Consider the following 23868-nt stretch of genomic DNA (forward strand, 5'->3'; position numbering starts at 1 on the left):
CTGCCTTAACCAGACAAAATAACACAAGTCGGGGGAGCTGGTTAGATCAGGATTTCTTTTTATTCCTTGTTGGTTTAAAATGGCTAATCAGAATAAAAAATAAAAGGGCCTCTGTCTAGAGGCTGGGGTCTCCCCTATTTAGAGGTTAGAACCCAGGTACCCCCACTACCCAGCACCATACTGAGGTGGGCTGAGGGGTAACCCCCAAGAGACAATCGGAGGGGCCTAGGCCTGCCACTCCTTCTCTCTATCCCGTTTTTGGCATGTGATGAAAAATATTGCTTTTTGGATTCATCTCTCCCGGCCTTGGATTTAAAAATAATGTGAACCATGTGAGTTGGGGGAAGGCTCTGAGGGGACTAGAGAGGCCCACCCTAATCCCTCTCCCCCAAGAAGGGGGAGGTTATCCAATATTGTTTCTGGAGCTCAGCCAAGCTCTCTTCCTGATCTCCCCACCACCACCAAAGTCATGGGGCTGTGACCCCTTTCCTGGGGAAGCTAAGTGCCAATGAACCTAGAAAACTAACTCTCCTCTCCAAGTCCTTCCCTCCTCTGACCAAGACCCCAGACTCGCCTCTCCAGAGCTTTCTTTCCTGATCACTACGCACCCACACCAGGGGGTACACTTTCCTCAGTTGGTAACTGGGACAAAAGAGAGGGAACCACTGGGAAAAGGAAGACTTTGATGGATGTCCCCGCTGCTTTCCTGCTGGTCTGCGGAATGGGAAGAGTAAGATACCCCTCCTTCTACATATCCCTCCCTCATTTTCCCATCCCAGGATAGATATAGAATTTCTTTGATATTTATAATATATATATATGTATATATATATATATATATGTACACACACACCTGGTAACGCAGAGAGGAAAAAAATAGAATCCGTAACAATAATAAAAAAAATTATTTCTGGTTTAAAAATGATCTGGTTCCCTCCAGGGCGAGCAATTGCACAAATGTCCACTGAGTCTGGTCCAGGGGTTAAGGAGGGGGAAGGTCTTAAAAGGTGAAGGGGGTTGCTACCCCAGTCTCAGGGCCCCAACTCTCCGACTCCCCAGCCCCGCTGCATTTTATGAAACACTCCTCATCCTCTTGGAATCGGTGGTTTAAAAAAATGTCCATGCAGGGGAAGGGAGCCCCTTGAGGAAAGGAAGGTGGCCACCTGGGGCCCTTTGGTGTAGGCGCAGAGGCGTGGGGGGAAGGGAGGTGCCGAAGGCTCACACGGAAATCTCATAGGTGGTACCACCCACCCCTGACACCTTCTTGACTCCGCCCCTTGTGGGGCTGCTGAGAGGTTGCTGGCCTGGGCCAGGGGAAGCTGAGCCTATACTCTTGGGCTGCCCATTTGATTTGCTGTAGGCGGTCTTGAGCTGTACTTCATCTCTGGGAAGAGAAAGAGATAGGCGTCAGGAAGTGGGACACAAACACAGAAAAGGGACAGTTTTAAAGGTCATGAGAACAAACTGACATACTTTTTTTCCTACATACATACTTTCTTACCCAAACATTCCCACCTGTTTCACTGCCCTGCTTAAAACAAACCTGATGCCCTATCTCCGCTCTTTATTCCTTCTCTGCAACAGCAGCTATCTTAAATATAGACTCTCAGGCAAATACGTACATTTTGGGAAGACAGGATTAAGACAAAAGTATGAATCTTTAGGCTCTTAACAGGAATAGCCAGGAAGGCAGCTGGAGTGAGTGAAAGGAGCTTATGTACAAGCAGGCACCTCTGAGTCCATGTGCACCCAAGGGAAGTCGTGCTATCTTCTGTAGGACCCTATGCTAATTTTAAGTCCACTGAGTTTCAGGATGGACGTACATACTTACTTGGGTGTCAGTAATGGCTGCAAGGCTACTTCCTCTGCCTCAGAGACACCAGCTGGGGCTTTTTGGCTGCTGTAAGACATAGATCGGCCCAGGTACGGGGCAGTTGGGCCTGGTTCAGGGGAACCTAGTCCCCGGCCCCTTAGCCCATCTGGCTTGCCAAAACGGGGGGCAGCTGGGCGTCCCAGTGGAGTCTTGACCAAGGGTGATCTCTTTGAATCATCTGAGGAGGAACTAGTACGAGGGGCATGGCCTGAGCCCGGTGTTGACTGAATGCCTGAGTCCCCCAAGCCTGGTTCTTCCTCACGGCCTGGGAGTGGGGGTGACTGGCGTAGCAGCTTCTCTCGTTCCTGGAGGGAGGCCACAATATGGCGCGACAGATTGTCGTACCGGACTGGTGAGGGCTCTCGGTGTGTTGGGCCGGTTGGCACCAAACGTGGGTGCCTCTCGGCTTCCCGTTGCTGGGCCAGCCGGGCTGACAGGAAGGGAGAGGTGTAGCCTAAAGGTGGGTCTGGCTCAGGCCCTGCCTGCACTGACTCAAAATCAGGGCTGTCTGAAGGAGTAAGCAGGCTGTCGTAAGATAGGCTTCCATTGCGTGTCTGGTTGGCCAGGCTCTTATAGGAGGTGGAGGTTGTGCCCTCTGAACGAATGGATTGCAACTGGCCCAACTCAAAGCCAGTGCCCTGGGCTGACTTGAGGCTGGAGGAGCGTGAGCCACTGGATAGTGGATCGAAGTGAAAGCTTTTGCCAAAGGTGGGAGAACGAAAACTCTCTGGCTCCAAGCTGGGCTCTGAGCGGTAGCTGGGATGGCGGCTGCTCTCTGCAATTGAGGTTGGCTCCTTCAAGCTGTCCCCACGACTCAACTGAGGGAGAAAACAAAGCATGTTCTTAGTGCTCCTCCTCTTGTGACAGATGCTGGGCTCCAGAGCCCAAGCACTCAGTCAAAACCGGTATTTGGTATGTGCCGCCAACATGCTTAGAACTCTCACATGCATTCATTCTCTTATTCAATACCTAAAGCAAACCCACAAGTTGGAACAAATAGTATCTCACTTTAGAATGCAAAAAAGGAGGCTTAAAGAGGTTAATTAACTCGCCCATGATGGGTTTTGAACTCAGTTATGATGCTGTGATCAGTGCTTTTACCTAGTACGCTACGTTACTCCCTCTGATGAAGGACGCACTGTCAAGGAGATTCAATCCCATTAATGCCAACAGTCAGTAAAATGTCTTTGGTTTTTTCCCCCTTCCCTTTGCCTCTTTCTTCCCTTCTCCGATATTCTTTTTCCCAGAACAGCTGACACACATCACAACCCTCCTTCCTATACAGTGCTCAGTACCTTGGCGCTGGAGGAATGAGGCATGGCAGCTGATGTACTGCTGCTACTGTAGCCCGGCCGATACTTGTACATGGTAGGTGTGGGAGGGCTGTCCTTGCCCAGGAGGCTGCTATCTGCAGGAAAAAAGGCCCAGAGACACCACTTTATAAGCTGTTCTCTTAACCTGGGCAGAGTTCCTTAAAATACAGAGGGACAACAAGGTAGGAATAGATATACCAGCAACAGAAAGGTCCCAGGAACATGATTTGGCTGCAGTCAAGACTACAGACTCATACAGGCCCAGAACTCAGAGTCAGAAAATGTGCCAAACACATCTAGGATGTTTGCTGGTCTATCTAAACACTGATAGTTCCCTCCCCACAAAAGTCCACTCCACTGGAGGGTATTATGCTGAGTGAAGTAAGTCAGTCGGAGAAGGACAAACATTATATGTTCTCATTCATTTGGGGAATATAAATAGTAGTGAAAGGGAATATAAGGGAAGGGAGAAGAAATGTGTGGGAAATATCAGAAAGGGAGACAGAACGTAAAGACTGCTAACTCTGGGAAACGAACTAGGGGTGGTAGAAGGGGAGGAGGGCGGGGGGTGGGAGTGAATGGGTGACGGGCACTGGGGGTTATTCCGTATGTTAGTAAATTGAACACCAATAAAAAATAAATTAAAAAAAATAAAAAATAAAAATAAATAAATAAATAAAGTCCACTCCACTGCCACTAGCTAAGTGCCCTCCCCGCAGCTGTCCAAAGTGGCTCATGGCCCACCTGCTGGGTGTTCTCAGGCACACTGTGAGGAGCACCTCCTGAGCCCTGCCTGCCTGTCTTCTCCACAGCACACAGGAATCTTGCTCCTGCCACTGCTCTTACCCTCATTAGCAGCCAGGGTGAGGTGCGTCCGTAGCCCTGTGTAACGGCTCAGGTCCGGCTTCGGAGGAGGTGGAGGTTCAGCATCTGCAGACTGGCTCTCCGTGACCTCCAAGCTCCCCTTAGACTGAGTAAATGAGGGAAAATCAGATTTGGAGAACTAGGGTAAGGATAACTGAAAAGTATTAAACTGCTGTGAGAGGGATGCTGGGGCAAAAATTATGTATTTCTAAACTGGGGCTAGAAGATAAGAGACCAGAGCCATTCGGGGGATGACAACAGATGAAAGTTTTCAACAAGGGTTTAATCCTGTCACTTATTTGTTCATTTCCACCAACAATTTGTTGAGCTCCTATCATCTGCAAGCTGCTATATTAAATCCTGTGAAGACATGAAAATGAACGGACTTAACTTCTACTGTCAGTGGACTGACAATCTAATGGAAAAAAAGAAGATACGTACTTAAGCAATTAAAATAAAATTTTTTAAAGTAACTCCACACTAAACACAGGACTTCCAACTCACAACCCCATGGTCAGGAGTTGTACACTCTACCAACTCAGCCAGCCAGGCACCCCTACACTTAAGTAATTTTTAACACAAGTTATCAGAAATTGAGAAACACCGTAAGGGCAATGTCAACTGAAAGCAAGTTTCCATCCCTTTGCCGTGAAAGTCCCCAAGTTACCTCCTTTACTTCCCTACATTCCTCACCTTGCTTCTCCTCAGCTCTCCCTGGATGCCATTGTCCATGATCTTCACAGTTATCTGCCCATCTGACACTTCTGGTCGGAGGAAGGGAGGTCTGATGACAATTGTCTTCTCTTTCTTTGGTCTCCCCAAATACCTGAGTGTCAAGAGTGAGAGGGCTTTCCTTCATTCATTCTAAAATATCTAGTGGCTGCCTATCTTGTGTAAAGCATTTTTACAGATACAAGAACAGTCTGACCAAGACCATGGAAAGCTCATCACTGAACTGATTTCTTAGATTCCCTGAAAAACTGCACCAAGACAAGGCAGATACCTAGCTCAAGCCCCTGTAGGGTAAATCAACTCTCAAAGGAGAGTAACCATAAGACCCGAAGAATACTAAGTGAATTCAGGGGATCCACTAAAGGATACCATGGCTCTCCCTTACAGGCACTTTCCGGTCTTTAAGAACCCTCCCTAAACAGCAGTCTCCCATCCAACCCCCCCCCTGCATATTAGAACAAGCTCAAAGACCAATATTTTGACCCAAAGTGAACACCCGACCAATGGGCTGGGCGTACCTGGGTGCTGGAGAACTGCAGAGCACACGGCTGACATTGTTACAGCAGCCATTGGTGAAGGGGTTCACACCGCCTCGGAATTTACCCGTAACCTAGAAGAAGGAAAAACGGGCCACATCAGTCAGATGATGGACCTTGACCTCCAAAGGCCAAAACACAAATTGATAACCAATTATTATGCACCCACTATTTGGGAAATACAAAAATGAGTAAAACACAACTCCATCTTCAAGAAGCTTATGGTCGTTGGGATCCCTGGGTGGCTCAGCAGTTTAGTTTTTTTTTTTGTTTTTTTTTTAAGATTTTATTTATTTATTCATGATAGTCACACAGAGAGAGACAGAGAGGCAGAGACACAGGCAGAGGGAGAAGCAGGCTCCATGCAGGGAGCCCGACGTGGGATTCGATCCCGGGTCTCCAGGATTGCGCCCCGGGCCAAAGGCAGGCGCCAAACCGCTGCGCCACCCAGGGATCCCGGCTCAGCAGTTTAGTGTCTGCTTTCGGCTCAGGGTGTGATCCTGGAGTCCTGGGATCGAGTCCCAGAACAGGCTCTCTGCATGGAGCCTGCTTCTCCCTCTGCCTGTGTCTCTTTCCCTCCCTCACTCCCTCCCTCTCGAATAAATAAATATAACGTTTAAAAAAAGAAAAAAAAAGAAGCTTATAATCGTGATGCTTAATTAAGAATGGGAACTCCAGAGTCAGGGCCTTGAGTTCGAATCCTAGGGCCACTTCATGGTAGCTATCTGATCCTGCACATCAGTGTTCTCATGTGGAATAGGGATACACATCTCTCTCAATATTGAAAACTAAGATGATACACATAATAGGAAGCAGGTAAGGTCAGCTTTATTATAAACACAAAAATAAGCCTTTCCCTTTAAGTGGCTCTATGAGCTTTCTGAGGGCTGGCCCAGGTCTACTATTGTTTCTAGACACTTGGAGCTCAAACCATCCAGTATACAGTGAGCATTCTGCAAATGTCCGTTAACTAAGAAACGGTTCTGTTCTCGTGCTTTCATAAGAAGCACGGATACTTCATCATGAAAATTGTTCATCAGGGGCAGCCCGGGTTGCTCAGCGGTTTAACACCACCCTCAGCCCAGGGCCTGATTCTGGAGACCCAGGATTGAGTCCCATGTCAGGCTCCCTGCATGGAGCCTGCTTCTCCCTCTGCCTGTGTCTTTGATTCTGTGTGTCTCTTATGAATAAATGAGTAAAATCTTAAAAAAAAAGAAAAAGAAAAGAAAAGAAAAAAAGAAAAGTATTCATCAGACATCCATCTGTGGAAGCACTCCACTACACTCTCATCAGAGGGCAAAAATTCACACGCCCAGAGCTACAGGGGGTCTCCCATCACTTCTCCCCATACCTGTTCATTGGTTGTGCGGCCCCTAGCCACCAGCACCACATGAAATCCCGTGAGGCCAGCTACAGGGATGAAGAATAAGCCAGCCACACACATCACTGCCATTCTAAAGCCAAAGAATCAAGGAGAACAGAGCAGCATGATCTCGCCATCCCCGTCCCCTACAAGAGCCACCTTCCCTTTGACCCTCTGCTACCACAGCGCTCGACTTTCCTCCTCCTCCCCACTCCCAAGTCCACAACCCACAGAAGGATACGTGACAGCCGTGCGGACCCCTGAGAGTTCCTCCATGTGGTAGAGGACATAAAGGAGGCCAAAGCCAAACACACCCATGATGTGCGCTGTCAGAGAGAGGAGGAAGAGGAAGAAATAGCGGTAGTTCCGGCGACCGATACAGTTGTTCACCCACGGGCAGTGATGATCAAACTCCTATGGGCAAAAGAGAAACAAAGAGAAGCATCCTTGGACCACAGCCCTGCATCACTTGTGTCAAGAAGGGGACCAAATGTCAGAACTGAAGGGCTGCTTTCAGTAATAAGCAATCATGTTCACCGTTTAGTTCCAAATTAACCATAGACTCAGGCACTTTAATCTTGCAAGGGAAGACCTTCTAGAGGCTGATCAAAGGCCAAGGCCCCCTCTCAGAGTTTACCCAATATAACTAAGGAACTCTGAAAGGGACGAATATCAGAGGCTTTGCAAAACATCAAGATTCATGAGAAAAAGAGGCCTAGAAGGAAAGCCTGGCAGGCAACTGCTTACAGCTAAGTAAAAACTGATTGAGGAAAAAGGGTTAAAAAATAAAAGAGGATGCAGAAGAACAAGCACGGAGAGAAATATAGCTGCAAGATCTGAATGCAACAGCACGATATAGAGGATGCAAGAGATAACACAACAAGTCCAGGACAAATCACCAAAAAGATGAGTCAGGAAGGCTAGAGTTGGGAAAGCCTATTCTCACTTAGAGTCCCTCCTATAACAGAAGAATATTTATGCTCTACCTCTCATGTTTACATCATTGATGTTAACACTCATGGACAGAGCTAAAACACAGTCCAGATAGTCAGCCAAGGGTATACTGTACCCAAGGCCCAGAACACAGAGGATTCAATTCTTACTCAATGGGTAGGAAGATTACCCAGATTAGGCATGCAGGACTCCCCTAGTTGGGGTTCTTACCTCCACACAGTTGTCACAGACACTGCAGTGGGAACATCGAGGAGGACGGTAGAAACGGCAGGTGGCACACCACTTCATGCGTACCTGGATGCCCTTAATCTCCACTGTTTTATAAAGAGGAGCTCGGAAGTCATCTTCCTTGTCTTCATCCTCCTCAGCTGTAGCGAGGAAAACTCAATTAAAATACAACTATGCCAGACCTGTACTAGGCACAAAGGATGCAGTGATATTTAAAATACAGCAATACAGCCATTTAAATAAATAAATAAATAAATAAATAAATAAATAAATAAATAAATAAATAGAATAGAATAGAATAAAGTAAAGTAAAGTAAAGTAAAGTAAAATAAAATAAAATAAAATAAAATAAAATAAAATAAAATAAAATAAAATAAAATAAAAAAAAAATTAAGCTACTGCCTTTGAGGAATTCAGTCTACTGGGGAAGAGAGAACAGGAACTAGTAACTAATACCGTGAGATCAGCTCTACATACAACAACACTATGGGAACACACTGGCAATGAGGTTCAAGAGAATATGACTCAGAGATAGCTCTGATACGGGTATGCTGACATTTGGTTTTATATACTATGAACGTATTTTTAAAGAAATAATTTACATATCAAAGCACATATATAATGAGCTTGCATAATAGTTCAACATCTACAAGTACACAAAAACTATAGCAATCCAAGAGAGGAATTAACAGCAACCTTTCCTTCCATGCACAAACCCCTTCCCTAGGGGAGGATCTTCCCCAACTCTATTAATTCCCTATATATTTCAGTGTTGTTTGCTGGCTCAAGATGTTCTCCTTAACTGCATGCCCTTTCTATTTCAATTATCAAAAACTCATGATCCTACTTCAAAACTTAAAGGGCACTACTTGCCTTCTCAACTACAGTGTACAAATTTTATTTTTAGAACGTCTGGGTTGCTCAGTGCTTGAACGTCTGCCTTTGGCTCAGGGTGTGATCCCAGGGTCCTGGAATCGAGTCCCACATTGGGCTCCTTGCAGGGAGCCTGCTTCTCCCTCTGCCTGTGTCTCTGCCTCTCTCTCTCTCATGAATAAATAAATAAAATCTTCAGGGATTAAAAAAAAAAAAAAAAGGGCAGCCCTGATGGCGCAGCGGTTTGGCGCCACCTGCGGCCCAGGGCGTGATCCTGGAGTTCCGGGATCGAGTCCTGCGTCGGGTTCCCTGCATGGAGACTGCTTTTCCCTCTGCCTGTGTCTCTACCTCTCTCTGTGTATCTCTCATGAATAAATGAATAAAATCTTTAAAAAAAAAAAAAAAGTTTTCTTTTAAAGGAAAAAAATTACAGTGCTACTTATTTTAAAATTTCTGATCTTTCCACACCACTATCTACCAGAAGTGAGCACTTTCTCTTCTATACGGTTCTTTACTCTTACAACTTAGCCCAGCATAGGATATTCAGTCATATAAATGTCTTCCCTTTCTTTATAGACTGAGCTACTTGAAAACAAGGAACTTTAAAAAAATTATCCCAAATGACCACGGTAATGCCTTCCATATAGATCAATAAATATTTAATATATAAACATTAAAAGCTCATTAAAATAGCCCTCCTTGAAAAAAAATTAATAAAAATAGCCCTCCTTGGCTTGAGGGACTCCACGTTCCTTTGGTTCAACTAATCTTTGAGACAGAAGCCACAAATACAATTAACTAATTAATTAAAAAAAAGAAGAAGTTACAAATAAAGCACAGTGATACAGGCTTTGTGAATACAATGATCTCAGGAAAACCTCATTTCTCCAAAGTTGCCATCCCTATCCACACCTCACTCTTAGAAGTTACCTTCACGTTTGAGAGAAATACTAGTTATCAGCAACAACCCTTATCAACTTCTCTCTACCTCTTAGGACAGTTCTGACCCTCACCTCTTCTGCTAGAACAGTTTGCTGCTTCTGCAAGCTTAACCCCTCCGACATGCACGGGAATGTACGTCCTCCCTCTAGCAGGTAACTCTTCAGCCAATACTGGTCAGATCTGACCTTGGTTCTTTCCTCATCTTCTTCTACTTTCCCTAGACAATCTTACTCCTGTTGCTTCAAACACCACATGGCTGAAGCCTCTGAGACCAAGGTCTCTGAGTCTGACTCCTGATGGTCACTGGGCAACTGCACCTGAATGATCCATACTACCTCAAGTTCAGCGTGTCTAACAGGCTATCTTCCCTCCAAACCTGTTCAACATTCCTGTAACCCCTATCTTGGTTTCTAAAAATCAGCATCCAACTGATTTCCCAATTAGGTGCCTTGAGATTGCCCAAAACAATCCCTTCACTCTCTCGTTCTCCCCCAATAAACAAATGGTCATCAAGAAATGTTGAGTCTACTGAAAAAAAAAAAAAATCTCTAAATCCAGCCTTGAATTCAAGTTCTCATCTGGTTTACATTATTGCAATCGCCTCCCAAAAGGTATCTGTGCATTCTTACAAGAATGATTTTTGTAAAGGAAATCTGATCCTGTGATTCCTCCAGTTAAAGATCTCTTGCTGTCCAAAGGAAGAAATGTAATCTATTTAATTTAGTACATAAAGTCTTCCACAATTTGGCTGTTTACCTCCTACTCCTTCTGGCCCGACCATGAGCTTTTATCTTCCACCCCACTGAGCTCAGCACTAGTGGCATGTACTGCTTCCTCGGCCTAGAATGTGCTTCCCTACCATCCTCCACTCGAAGTCTTTCCTGTGTCCTCCTTGCAGCATTTCCCCAATTTAATGGGGGCAGATATAAGTGCACCCTTTTATATGGTCTCACAGAACCTCATTCATGCCTCCACTACAGTTCACACCACACTATTATAACTGTCTAATTCATCTTAGATTATCATTGCCCGACCCATATGCTCAAAATGAATCTCTGCTCAATGAGCAACTGAAAATCAAAAACTTGACCCAAAGTGAATTAAGAGGACTAGAAGTTATGACACCTATTCTGGAGGACTCTGACCAGCTTTTCATCATGAGACTACAGACATATCCCACAACCCCCAGAGTCCTAAGGCCCAGGATTAAATGCACATGTCCAAAAACCATTATATTTGAAAGGTAGTTGAGGAGTTTCCAAGAGAGGAGAGGGAGCTCTTACCTCGAGGGAAAATCCCTGGGTCCATGAAGGTGGCCATGCTGAAGTTGGCCAGCACAAAGAGAAAAACAATCGCATTGTAGATGGGCACTGCAGGTGACACACAGAGGCTTAGTCCTGGACAGCTGCACAGATAACAAAGAAAATGAGGGGCTGCCCCTAACATTTGGGACACCGACCATATAAAAATCTGAAAGTTTCAGTCCCCATACCTATAAATTACGTGTATTTCATCTCTGCTGTCTCAAATGATCTTCATCCTTCCCAACAATTGGGTCTAGTTTCCCCACAGAAATGCTCATTTTAGATCAAGGTACGAAATTCAGAATCTCTCCTACCATAACCCCTTTTACTGAGGTCTGTGTTCTTCAGATTCATTCTTCCCCTGTGGCTCTTTCCACATTTTAGAATCTGTCCTTATCTCTTTTTAGCCAGGCATAAGAGCTAGGGACTGAGTGTGTAATTGACGCCAGCTACATTCCCCTCTCTTGCGCAGCCCAAGGCTGCTGGATCTCGGCCATGCCCCACTGACCTGTACACTGGCGCAGAGCACGGGATACCACCTGCCTCTCTGGCTCCCCTTCCCTCTTTCCAGCTGGCTTTCAACCACTCTCCACTGCCTAAAATTTATTCACTGCATCAGATATTCCTGGGAGTTTTTATTCAACAAAAAGCTGGTTCTCAAGGCGGACAGGGGGCCCACACACTGATATGTAGGAATATCAAGACACAGAACTAGATCTCTTGAGGTCTATAAATGAGGCAGACAAGTAGCAGAGAGGAAAATAGGAGGGAGCAAATCAAATCAGCCCTAAATCCTACAGGAAAAAAGAAACTGGCCAAACATATTCAATATTCCACAGGGTCCAAATCAAGAGATATGCTTTAGGTAACTTTTCTTTGACACCCCCCCCCAAAAAAAGCAGGGGGTGTTCTAGTCGAGGATTAAGCTCAGTTTCTCTCAGGTTATAAGTCTAAGTAGGAATGCTATAAGAACTCTTTTCTTTCTGATTTCCTGGGAGCTGGAAGTTTCAAAACACCTGACGTGCTGATCACTTTGTCAGTACTATCAAATGCCCGTTCTCCTATCTCAGCTCACGAAGAACTTCCTCTTACAAGACAGTGGCTAAATGCCCTAATCTGCTTTGTGGCTGAGAACTTAATCTCCAGAATGAGGACAGCATCTGTCCTTGTCCCCTTTATCTAAACCAGCCAGTAGTAAAGGAAGAGTTCATTGAAAGAAAGAAAGAAGTGGCCAGGAGAATAACACAACAAATGAGTCTGGAAAATGAATCCACAGTAGTCCTGGATTCTGTTCAGAGAGATCTGTCTCCATCAAAACAAAAAGCACAGCCCTGAACAAGTGATTCAGGACAATTCACAGGAATTGAGCTCCTTAATCAGATATAAACTAATAAGAGACAAGACTGACCGTCATAAAGCATCTCACGAGTCTTTACCACCTCCATCTATTTATTCAAATTCTATTTAGCCACTCATTAAAAAAAAAAAAAGTAAGTAAATATTTATTGCACAGGCTTTTTAGATAGTAAATATCAATTAACTCTTTGCTTCCCTTGGTAGGTGAGTACGTAATTGGAAACAAAATAATGAAGCGAGGTAGGCACTGATTTCAAAGGAAAACAGACCCTCAGTCCCAGGTCTAGTTTTACGCTATCCACGCCTCCCAAAGAAGCCTCTGCCTCTGGGGGTTATCTGCTTCAGAAAAGATGTTCCCATACTCTGGCAGGGTTTGGGGTAGAATACAAGCAAGAAGAGTCCTCATACAGCCCCACCCAGAGGCTGACCTCCCAGGCTCCTTAGGAGGGAGGGACAGAAACTGAAAACCAGTCATCCAGGTCAGAGCCCCTCCCTAGCACTTAGCTGTCGCTTCGATTTCCGCCAGGGGAAGAGGAGAAAGGGTGACTCACTTGACTCCTACAGCCTGGGAAGATAATTAGAAGGGAAAAAGAAATTAAATCCTTAGAACACTGAGATGCCCATGATTTAAAAACCTCATTCCTAGAACTGACGACAACTGTAGCTACCATGGCCTCTTGAGCTTCTGACACACTAAAGGTTCCTCGATCCCTGAGGGGAACTAAGATGAGAGAATGAGATGTCAGCCCCTTACAGGCCCAGATGGCAGTCTTTCTGACCCCATTTTTTCCTTCAGTTTCTGCATTTCCAAATGAAGAAAATCACCCAACTTCTTGGGTAGGCTGCCACCCACCCATCCCTGTATAATGAACGTCACCCCTGCAATCTCCCCCACCCCGAGATTTTAAAGTAATCTCTACACCCACCATGGGGCTTGAATGCTCGACCCTGAGATCAAAAGTTGCATGTTTCACCAACTGAGTGAGCCAGGAGCCCCACTCCTATAACCTTCTTGGTATCGACTCATCCCAGCTGAAGTCTGTAATCCTACAATCCAGTTCTAGAATCTGTTGTCAAAACAAAGCTACCCTCACAGTAGCAGCATCTAGAAATGATACAAATGGGGCACCTGGTTGGCTCAGTGGTTGAGAGTCTGCCTTTGACTCAGGTAGTGATCCTGGGGTCCTGGGAATGAGTCTCGCATCGGGCTCCCTGCAGGGAACCTGCTTCTCCCTCTGCCTATGTCTCTGCCTCTCTGTCTCTCATGAATAAATAAAATCTTAAAAAAAATAGAAATGATGCAAACAATTCCATATCCCAGGCAGCATCTGCCCCTTGACTGAAATCTAGGACCCACTACTTATAGACTTCATACTAGCTAAGGGAACACCCCACCAAGGAGAGACGTGAAGGAGCAGAGTCTGTTCCTGCCACATCCCATATTCTACTACTTGGCTCCAGGGGAGGCTTGCTGTTGCTTTAGTACTTTGCCAAATTCCTAGGTGACCACTCCAAGTAGCCTGTCTGAATCTGTTGCCTTTGATGAAAGGAGATGAGGCCTGGGCTGAGGAGGAGCTGTTAGGGCTGGTCCTCAGCCTATGGCAATAATCACAGAGCTCCAAAGCACAGGGAGTGGCTATAGCCCAGAAGGCTGGCTGACTCACTGATGAGACTCCCAGACCTATACCAACCCAGGAAGAACAGGTTCTTCTGCCCACCCATCCAGCACTCCCGTTTCAGAGAGTGGGTTTCAATACCCACACTCCTGGGGCATCTGGCTGGCTCAGTTGGAAAAGCATGAACTCTTGATCTCAGGGTGGTGAGTTCAAGCCCCATGCTGGGCGTGGAGATGACTTTAAAAAAGAAATAAACTTTTAAAAATGGTTAAGTTGTTGGTAAGAAAAAGTAGGAGTCATGAAACTTTGGATCTTAATCCTGTCTCAATCAATACTTCCCTACGTAGCCTTAGGTAATCTACAGCAAACTCTCCAATTTTGTTACTTTAGCTTCATAATACAGATAGAAGAATGAAGGGGAGAACATCTAAAAAGATCCTCAAATTCTCTTTAAACCAGCTGGCTTGGGCAGCCCCAGTGGCGCAGCAGTTTAGTGCCGCCTGCAGCCCAGGGTGTGATCCTGGGGACCCGGGATCGAGTCCCGAGTCAGGCTTCCTGCATGGAGCCTGCTTCTCCCTCTGCCTGTGTCTCTGACTGCCTCTCTCTCTCTCTCTCTAAATAAATAAATAAATAAATAAATAAATAAATAAATAAATCTTTATTTTTTTTTATTTTTATTTATTTATGATAGTCACAGAGAGAGAGAGGCAGAGACATAGGCAGAGGAAGAAGCAGGCTCCATGCACTGGGAGCCCGATGTGGGATTCGATCCTGGGTCTCCAGGATCGCGTCCTGGGCCAAAGGCAGGCGCCAAACCACTGCACCACCCAGGGATCCCTATAAATAAATCTTTAAAAAAATAAATAAACCAGCTAGCTTAATACTGAGCATTCACCGGTTCAAAGGCATGCCCCCTCCAACACATTACTATCACCATCATCAATTATCACTCCAGTTCCACATCATCCCTAATTCCACTTCCCCTATGTGAGGTACTAGAAATTCAAGAACACTTAAAACAGAGGTGCTAAGCTCCTAAAGAATAAGTCTAAGCTGTCCGCCCATGCCTAGCACATAGCTAGTGTTCCTTGTTGATGAGGCCAGGATGGAATGAAAAGCCCACTTCCTGCCCCTGGGGATCCTCAAGATTCCATGCAAAAACAATTCGTCCCCTCTTAGGTGGGTAAATTTCTCTTAAAATATTTGATTTGTCGTGTCTTATGCACTTTCAAGCAGCTGAGTGCAAGATGTAGGACTTGGGCACTTATTCCTGGATGAGAAAACAACGTGGGAAGTAAAAGGAACATCCACTGCTCAATTAATGCCCTAAATCACGAGGCTGCTCCCACTCAAATCAGGTGCTAGCACCTCTGCAGTCAAGAAAAAAAAGGACCAAAGGGAGAGGCACTGAGGTTGCCCAACTCTGTGGGTAAAAGGGTTGGGAGGAGCCAGAAGCAGAAACTGAAGAGAAGAAAAGCTCTCTCAGGGATGGGACACTGGAAAGACAATCATGGATTTCTGGACAACCCTGACTTTTTTTTTTTTTTTTTTTTTTTTTTTTTTTAAGGACAACCCCTAGTTGGGATGTGTTTTTTTTTTTTTTTTAATTTTTATTTATTTATGATAGTCACAGAGAGAGAGAGAGAGGCAGAGACACAGGCAGAGGGAGAAGCAGGCTCCATGCACCGGGAACCCGATGTGGGATTCGATCCCGGGTCTCCGGGATCGCGCCCTGGGCCAAAGGCAGGCGCCAAACCGCTGCGCCACCCAGGGATCCCCAACCCTGACTTTTAACCTTCTCATACAGGACCACTTGCAGCAGAGATTTTACCACTATGCCTCCCTACCAACTTTAGAAATAGACACACAATGAGACACTGGCTGATTTAACTCAGAGCTCAAGGAGATTTTAGGGAGGCAATACAGTGATTTATTTCAAATGGCATTGCCGGGAGCTCTAACAAAGACTCTGGAGTCCGCAAGGAGGCAAAGAGATACCAAGTGGCTGGGCCTCTACACACCAGCCTCACTTGAACCAGAGCAGCCTCCTCTGGTCCTCTCATGTTTACACACTGGGGTTCCACACACAATCTCATTGGAAAAAGGGTCACCGTGCTCTCAGTCAACTCCCTCATTTTACAAAGAACAGATTCACAAAGGTTAACAGACTTCACCAAAATTAGTCTCCTGACCCCCAAAAGTGCTGATTCCTCTTACCTAGCACTGCCCCCGACCCCTGCCAATCACAGAAGAGGACTAAACTACAACAAATGAGGATCCAGACCCACTATCTTAAACACAACGTCTAGGATCTAATTGGGAGGGGAAGGGTTACTTTAGCAGACACTTTCCTTCCCCAACAGAATTCCCCGTAACTCTCCCCCTTCATTTTGGTACTCAAATTCAGTGAATGGGAAGGATCAGGGATCTGGAGACACAGCCTCAACTGTTGTAGTTAAGCTTCTCTAGGGCAGATCACCTTTTGGTGACCAAACTCAGCTGATAATTTCTGCTTGCAGCTTTCCCTACCTGCCTGGGAAACAGCAAGGATAAATTGTTCCTAATGAGTCGAAGCTTACATTCCTCCACTAATTATGCCTGCCACCTGAACGGACTCTCCCTCCTACTTCCAATCCTCTAGGTCCCAAAGTCATTCCCACTTGGGACTCAGACTGATGTAAGAACAGACCATTATAGCCTGGTGAAAAGAGCAAGAGGATGACAGAATAGTTACAGATTTGAGGCCCCAAACAGGAGTTGGTTCAACAAGAGCCTTCCTCTGGGGCTCCTGGCTGGCTTAGTCGGTAAAGCATACGACTCAAGAGATCTTGGAGTTCTGGGTTCTAAGTTCAGAACCCACGTTGGGTGTAGTGATTACTTAAAAATAAAATATTAAACAAACAAAACAAAGAGAGACTTCCTCTTGTCTCTCTACTTGAAACCAGAAATTCTTTTTTAGGTTGTATGTAGTTTTAAACAGGAGTGGCGGATGGGGATTTCTCCACGGAATGAACCTCAAAGGGATATAACCTGGGAGGGAACAGTTTCTGACAACAGTGGCAGCTCAGCTCAGATATACACTTAGAGAGTAACTACTGTGGTCAGCTGGAAAAGAAAAGATGAGCATTTCACAGGTACCAAGAGCTAAGAGATAAACAGGGCGTTTGTCTCCATGCAGTGGGTAGGGGAGCCCCTAGGAGGGAAAAAGCCCAGAAACTGGTCCTGCGGAAACTGCCAGGGGAAACTCTAGCTGTGAATGAAGTCTCTTCTAGCTTTGGATTAGAGGCAGTAATTCTGAAGTCCATTATTGTCCTCCAAAATTCTGTTTCCTGGGGCTGAGAGTCCACGGAATAAGGGGGGGCCCCTATTTTTCTGGCACCAGGGAATGACAAAGTAGGTTAAATAGCTTCAACTATCAGTGGAGAAAATGCCTATGTCAGGACAACTCTTTGTGGCAAAACTGGTATAACCAGCCAAGCACTTCAATGGCTTCAGATTAACAAAATAGGAACGACGACTCTGCCTGCCGTATCTCAAGAACAGATGGGATGGAGAGAGACGGCTCTGTCAGTCCCTGGATTTCCTAGCTTCCCAAAGGCCTTGCCTTTTGAAGTAAAACAGGCCCTCCCCTTCAATCAAGCAGCCTAAGGGTGTCGACCTGGTCTTGCAACACCCTCCTGACACAGCACCCTCAACCCCCAGGGACAGGGAAGATCCCATATATGGAAGATCCCTTATGTCCCTTGGTTAAAATACTGATTCTAGGGGCGCCTGGCTGGCTCAGTCAGTGGATCATGTGACTCCATCTCAGGGTCGTGAGTTCAAGCCCCACATGGGGTGTAGAGATTAAACATTTAAAAATCTTAAAAAAAAATAAAAAAGCTGATTCTATTTATAAACCACAATAGCAGAAACCAAAACAAGACTAAGACTGAAGACTCACATCTCCTTATTGATAGTCAATATGTGAAGGACAGAACACTAAACACACTGAATTTAAGTAAGAGAAAGAAACTATACAGGGAAGGGATCCCCTGGGTGGCTCAGCAGTTTAGCGTCTGCCTTCGGCCCAGGGCATGATCCTGAAGTCTGGGGATTGAGTCCCACATCGGGCTCCCTGCATGGAGCCTGCTTCTCCCTCTGCCTGTGTCTCTGCCTCTCTGTGTGTCTCATGAATAAATAAATAAAATCTTAAAAAAAAAAAAAAAAACTATAAGGGAAAGTCAGATAAAGAAGAGTACAACAAAGAGTAGGGCTGCTTTAGATCCTTGAGGGACTCGACAGGCATGCTCAGGCTGGAGAGCTGGGGGCCAAAGAATCCATGACCTCTCCCCTCCAGAGGTAAAAAGGATGATGTTCATACCTAAGATAAGAGATCCATTTTTTCCCTTGTTTAAAAACTAAACAGAAAAAATCATTACTCTGTTGACTCTATTGGCCAAACAATCCAAATCTTTTAGAATTCCTTCTGACATCTGCAGCTCAATTTTTTTTTTTTTAAAGATTTTATTTATTCATTCATGATAGTCACACACACAGAGAGAAAGGCAGAGACACAGGCAGAGGGAGAAGCAGGCTCCATCCAGGGGGCCCGACGTGGGACTTGATCCCGGGTCCCCAGGATCGCGCCCTGGGCCAAAGGCAGGCGCCAAACCGCTGCGCCACCCAGGGATCCTTTTTTTTTTTTTTTTTTTTTGCAGCTCAATTTAGGACGGTAAGGGAGAGGGGTTTCCTCCTCTCCTCAGATTTAATATCTGTTCTTAGGTTTCTCCCCATAATAGTAACTGCCCCCTCCCCAGCAGTTCCTGCTTCATTCACCTTCAGTGGGTCCAAACTGCTTATATTCCCTGCCACTTTCATCCATTTCCTTCCTCTTCCCAGCAACCTCCCCTTGCTCTACACAGCACCTCACAATTAGGTGTGAGCCTGAAATCACAGCAAAGTGAGCTCCCCAGAAAATCTAGCATGCTCTGTTCCAAGAGCTACGACTAGAACACTAACTCGGTGACTCAACAATTTAAGGTTCAGAAACCTGCTACATGTTAATTCATAAAATAAACAGGTAACGGCGAAGAGGTAGGCCAGGTGGTCAACAGCTAAAATACTGAGGGAAGAGGAAAGATAAATCAGTCTCCTCCAGATGAACAAAGTCTGACTATCCTAAGCAGGAAACCTTTCAATGCCAACTGCTTTTCCTAACAGGACCAGGGAGGAATTACTGCCATGCCTTTAGCAGGAAGAGATGTGAAGGCAGCCTGCCAGGACTCTTCCTAAATAAAACCTGCCCTTTCCCAGTGGCCTTCACTGGTCCAGGCTTCGGCTATGAGAGTGCAGAGAAAACCATCTGAGCAACAGGAAAAGCCCAGCTGTCTCCTTGGTATATCTTCTGAATCAATTCTGCAATTCTCCAGTCTGCTCAGCTTCAGACATCCTGAGGAAAAGCCATTACCATCTAAAAAACCTCTCCTCTAGTCTAGTTCTCTCACAGAACCAATTGCTTAAGCTGCTTCAAGCCTCTCTGATGGTTTCCTCCTACTTCCTTCCTAGTTCACAATCATCTCATGATGGAGAGCTGGGTAGGAAAACACAAAGACATCTGTAATTCCCAAGGAAGGGAGAGGATTCAGTACAGTAAAATTTGTAACAAGACAAGATAGGCCTTTTCTCCCTCTGCTTACCACGTCATTGAGATTTGCTGTTGCCTCTATCAGACATCAAGATGCCCAGGCACGTGGCAAGTAACTAGCAAAACTCAGGAGCCAAATACCTCCAAGTCCCATGAGCCACCACCACCACCACTACCACCACCACCACCCCCCCCCACCAACCCACCCAATACCACCACTGGGAAAAAACTCACGTAAAGGCAAAGAAAAGGGTCGTGGCTCCCACTAAGAAGATGGCGGCTGCTGAGACCGGAACATACTTGCTGGGCTTGAATCTCTTTCCAGACTCTGCGGGCATGTTGGAGCTCTGATGGGAGGTCTGCCCTGCCGCATAGCCCAGGCCCACACAGCGGCAGAACAGACAAGAAAATGGGACGAGGGAAACACCGGAGAAGAATACAGAAGGAAACCAGGGAAACAGAAATTTAAAATTATCACCCTTCCCCCTCCCGAAGAAAACCAAAGGTCAATAGGTCTCAAATGAAAAAAAGCACATGGGAGGGGGAAAGGTGATTCCAAATGATGAATAACCACCTCCCCAGAACAAGGCAAGACGGAGAGATTAAGAAGCACAACTTGTACAGTTTAAAAACTGGAGACAAAGTAGGCTGTACACATGCAAATGGCTGCAGGTGGACACCATGGGCCGGCAGACAGATCAGGGAATAGCTCATGGATGGAGGCAAGTCTTCGAAGGGCACAAAGGGGAGAATGTCAGGGTAGGGGAGAACACGTCAGGCAGGAAAGGTTCTTCGGGAGGAGACACTTGAACACCTCCACGACTACCACACTCCACCAGGTATGAGCTGCACGGAAAAGAGGTGCACCCTGTGTTTCTATTTTAATCCAAAAGGGAACAAAAGGCCCTCTCCAATTTTAAAGAGAAGCTGTTTTTACTGCAGTCCTTGTCCCTTTGAGGCAGTTTTCTCAATGCCACCACTCCCACACCTTGACTTCAGGGCTTGTTGTCTGGCAATGGTGGTTTAATTTTATTTATTTTCTCTTGATGGCTAAAGCTGGGCAGCAGCTGTTACAAGGTTCAGTTGTAAATCCTTTTCTTCCGCAGGGGAGGGAAAACAAAGAGAGAGAGAATAGGAGCAAGCCTGTCTTCAATCTCTTCTTGTTATTCCCAAGCCCTTTAAGGGCTCCGTTTCCAATCGGGTTCATGCAAAACTAAAGGGAAACGTAAAATCCCCGTAGCCATGTTCTTCCCAATGCGCAAAAATAAGATGAAGAAATCAATTCCACTCAAGGATAGTTCTACAAGGGTACTGTGGATGAAAGCAAAGTTCCAAAGAGGTCCCTGTTTCCAGGTTAGTCAATGTCTTTGATCTTTCTTCTTCAGTCTTGGGCTTTCTAGATGCAGAATTCAACTGGGTTACAGTGCTTCACCTGGGGGGGAAAAACACAAATATCTCTATCAGATAAATTCTTTCAGAGAATTTCTTAAGACCATCAAGGACAACACCCCACAGGCTACTCTGTTTAAAAAATGCCTTTTTATGCCATACACTTCACCTAAGTACACATAGGAAAGGATTCTGGGGCAGCTCTGATGGCTCAGCGGTTTGGCGCCTGCCTTTGGCCCAGAGCGCGATCCTGGAGTCCCGGGATTGAATCCTGCATGGGGCTCCCTGCATGGAGCCTGCTTCTCCCTCTGCCTGTGTCTCTGCTTCTCTCTCTCTGTGCCTCTCATGAATGAATGAATGAATGAATGAATGAATGAATGAATGAATAAATAAATTTTTTTTTAAGATTTATTTATTCGTGACAGACGGGGGTGGGGGTGGGGGTAGGGGGGTGGGCAGAGACACAGGCAGAGGGAGAAGCAGGCTCCATGCAGGGAGCCCGATGCAGGATTCAATCCCGGGACTCCAGGATCGCGCTCTGGGCCAAAGGCAGGCGCCAAACCGCTGAGCCACCCAGGGATCCCCCAATAAATAAAAATCTTTTTAAAAAATTAAAACAAAAGAAAAGAATTCTGAATTGGGAGTACAACGGATTCAGAATCCTTCACCCTTCTAAGTGCTGTTCATACTGGAAAGAGAAGAATGTGGCTTCACCTAGCCTGAGGTCATCAAAGAACAAGCTCTTTTTTTTTTTTTTAACATTTTATTTATTTATTCATGAGAGACACAGAGAAAGAGAGAGAGAGAGGCAGAGACACAGGCAGAGGGAGAAGCAGGCTCCATGCAGGGAGCCCGACGTGGGACTCGATCCCAGGACTCCAGGATCAGGCCCTTGGCTGAAGGCAGCGCTAAACCGCTGAGCCACCCGGGCTGCCCAAAAACAAGCTCTTATAAGGGGTGCATCGCACCTGACACAAATGGGCAGTAACAAATACCATGAATATCAAAACCTAAAAACAAACAACAGCACAACAGAAAAGAACAGTCCTAGAAAACATACTTCTCTTTGGACAAAAAGTATTTATTGCAACAATGAAAAAAGTAACCTCAAAATTAGGACAGTATATCTCATTTCCCTTCTGTGTATGTCTCGGTCTCTTATCTCTCTATGCTTTTTTAGTTATAACCCTGAAGAGGCAGAGGCTGAGTTTCTGGTCTGCTGGAATAATCCATGAAAGGACCTAGCTGAGAAACGTCCTTGAACTAAAAGGTAGCTGCTCTCTCTGAGAAACTGAGTCAACCATAGGGGCTGGTCCTTTTCTTCCCCATTCAACAATGTATTCCTACATTGGCCCATCAGAAGTCAACTGAGCCCCCACACTCCCCATATGATTCAGAGTAACAATTATTTCTGTTGATGGTAGGAGCCAAATAACACCAGCACTTTGGATTTTATAGGATGCTTTTCATCTAGTGATCTCAAAGCACTTAACTCACATTATCTGGTGACACAGTCCCTTACCCCACTCCATCAAATTGAAGGCTAGAGAATGCCTGAGGCCAATCTACTTAATCACTTGAGCAGTCAGGTTAAGAACCAGAGTTCACATGCCCCTTTGCCAACACAAAGCCTTTCTACCACTTTTTCATCCACTACACTACTTGCCCAATGACTGCATCTCGCAATGTGCAGACCAAAAATTTTACTCAAGTTAGAGTTTAAAAATAAAAGTTTATTTGACCCAAGCCATCCAGGATTTCTCTTAATATCAATGGCAGAAATCCATAGGTCAGGAGGTTCAGCTAGTGAAATACAAGTGTGCCCCGGAATTCATTACTTTCTCCCGTAGCATGGCACCTTCTTTCAAGATGCATGTCTTTCTCCTAAAAATGTTAAACAGAGTATCAGGGGGCCAAATGGCAATATTATAATAGAGTTAACACTCAAGAGAGTACAAGAAATTGTAAAAGGCCTAAAAAAAGATAAATCCTCTCTAGCCCCTGATTTTGTGATTTAACGCTCAGTTTCTATAGGAATCAAAGCCCAACCTGCTCAATTTGGGCCTAAGTAACTTTGTGAACAATGAGAAGGAAATTCTTGATTTGTGGACAGTACTATCAAAGTAAACTTTCCCCTCAAAACCCCTAAGAGTAGAGAAGATGGAAAGCTGCACTGCTTCGATTTTACCTAGACTGCATAATACCATTTAGACGCTATATGTTATTTCAGATTATACTTTCTGACAGGAAGAAAATGACATGGGCTAATACTGCCATAGGAAGGCAGGATCATAAAAGGCCATACAGTTTGGGGAGTATGGTACTGAGAAACCCAAGAAATCAACATCTGAAGTGTTTAGGGAATACACTTTAGAACGGAGAAGACAAAAACCGAACAATGTATTGGGTATAATAAAGACACACCAAGTCTTAGCCGAAGAATGTGGTCTGGGCAGTAGGGATGAGACTGCAGGGTGAGCATGGTTCATCACAGCCAGCAGTCTGGATCCCGACCAGCAGGAGAAAGGTGTACAAGAATGTGTAGGACATATTCAGGCACAAAGTAATCGATGGAATGGAAATACATATATAGAGAACAAACTGGAAAACATACAGCGCTAAGGTTTAATACAAGTAGGTACCTTAGAGGTGTGAATGGAAATCAGCAGTACCACCCATAGCAGGAGCTCAACATTTGTGGAAATAAGTAATGTAACAGCGCAAGAGTAAATCTGAATACAAAGTATAATCCGCGTGTCAAGATGTTGGCTGGAGTCAAGCAGAAGTTTAATAAGGGTGTTATTACATACACAAGTAGCCACGTACATGGTGATACAATTCTTATAGGCATTAGGTGGGTATTTAAAAATGGGTGACAACGAGCATTCTGAAGAGATCT

The 23868-nt window shown here is 45.3% G+C and overlaps 1 protein-coding gene across 1 annotated transcript; it reads right to left on the minus strand.

The window, feature by feature from the left end:
- Positions 1 to 44: 44 nt before the first annotated feature.
- On the minus strand, positions 45 to 20261 carry ZDHHC5 (zinc finger DHHC-type palmitoyltransferase 5). Its single transcript, NM_001048105.1, is given in 11 exon segments — positions 45 to 1384; positions 1832 to 2691; positions 3169 to 3281; positions 4033 to 4156; positions 4744 to 4876; positions 5301 to 5392; positions 6670 to 6772; positions 6923 to 7095; positions 7846 to 8003; positions 10962 to 11083; positions 19815 to 20261. Coding segments are annotated over 11 exon segments (2148 nt in total). The 5' UTR covers positions 19919 to 20261; the 3' UTR covers positions 45 to 1218.
- Between the last annotated feature and the right edge of the window lie 3607 nt (positions 20262 to 23868).

This window comes from Canis lupus, chromosome 18 (genome assembly GCF_011100685.1).
Source record: "Canis lupus familiaris isolate Mischka breed German Shepherd chromosome 18, alternate assembly UU_Cfam_GSD_1.0, whole genome shotgun sequence".
NCBI classification, from domain to species: domain Eukaryota; kingdom Metazoa; phylum Chordata; class Mammalia; order Carnivora; family Canidae; genus Canis; species Canis lupus.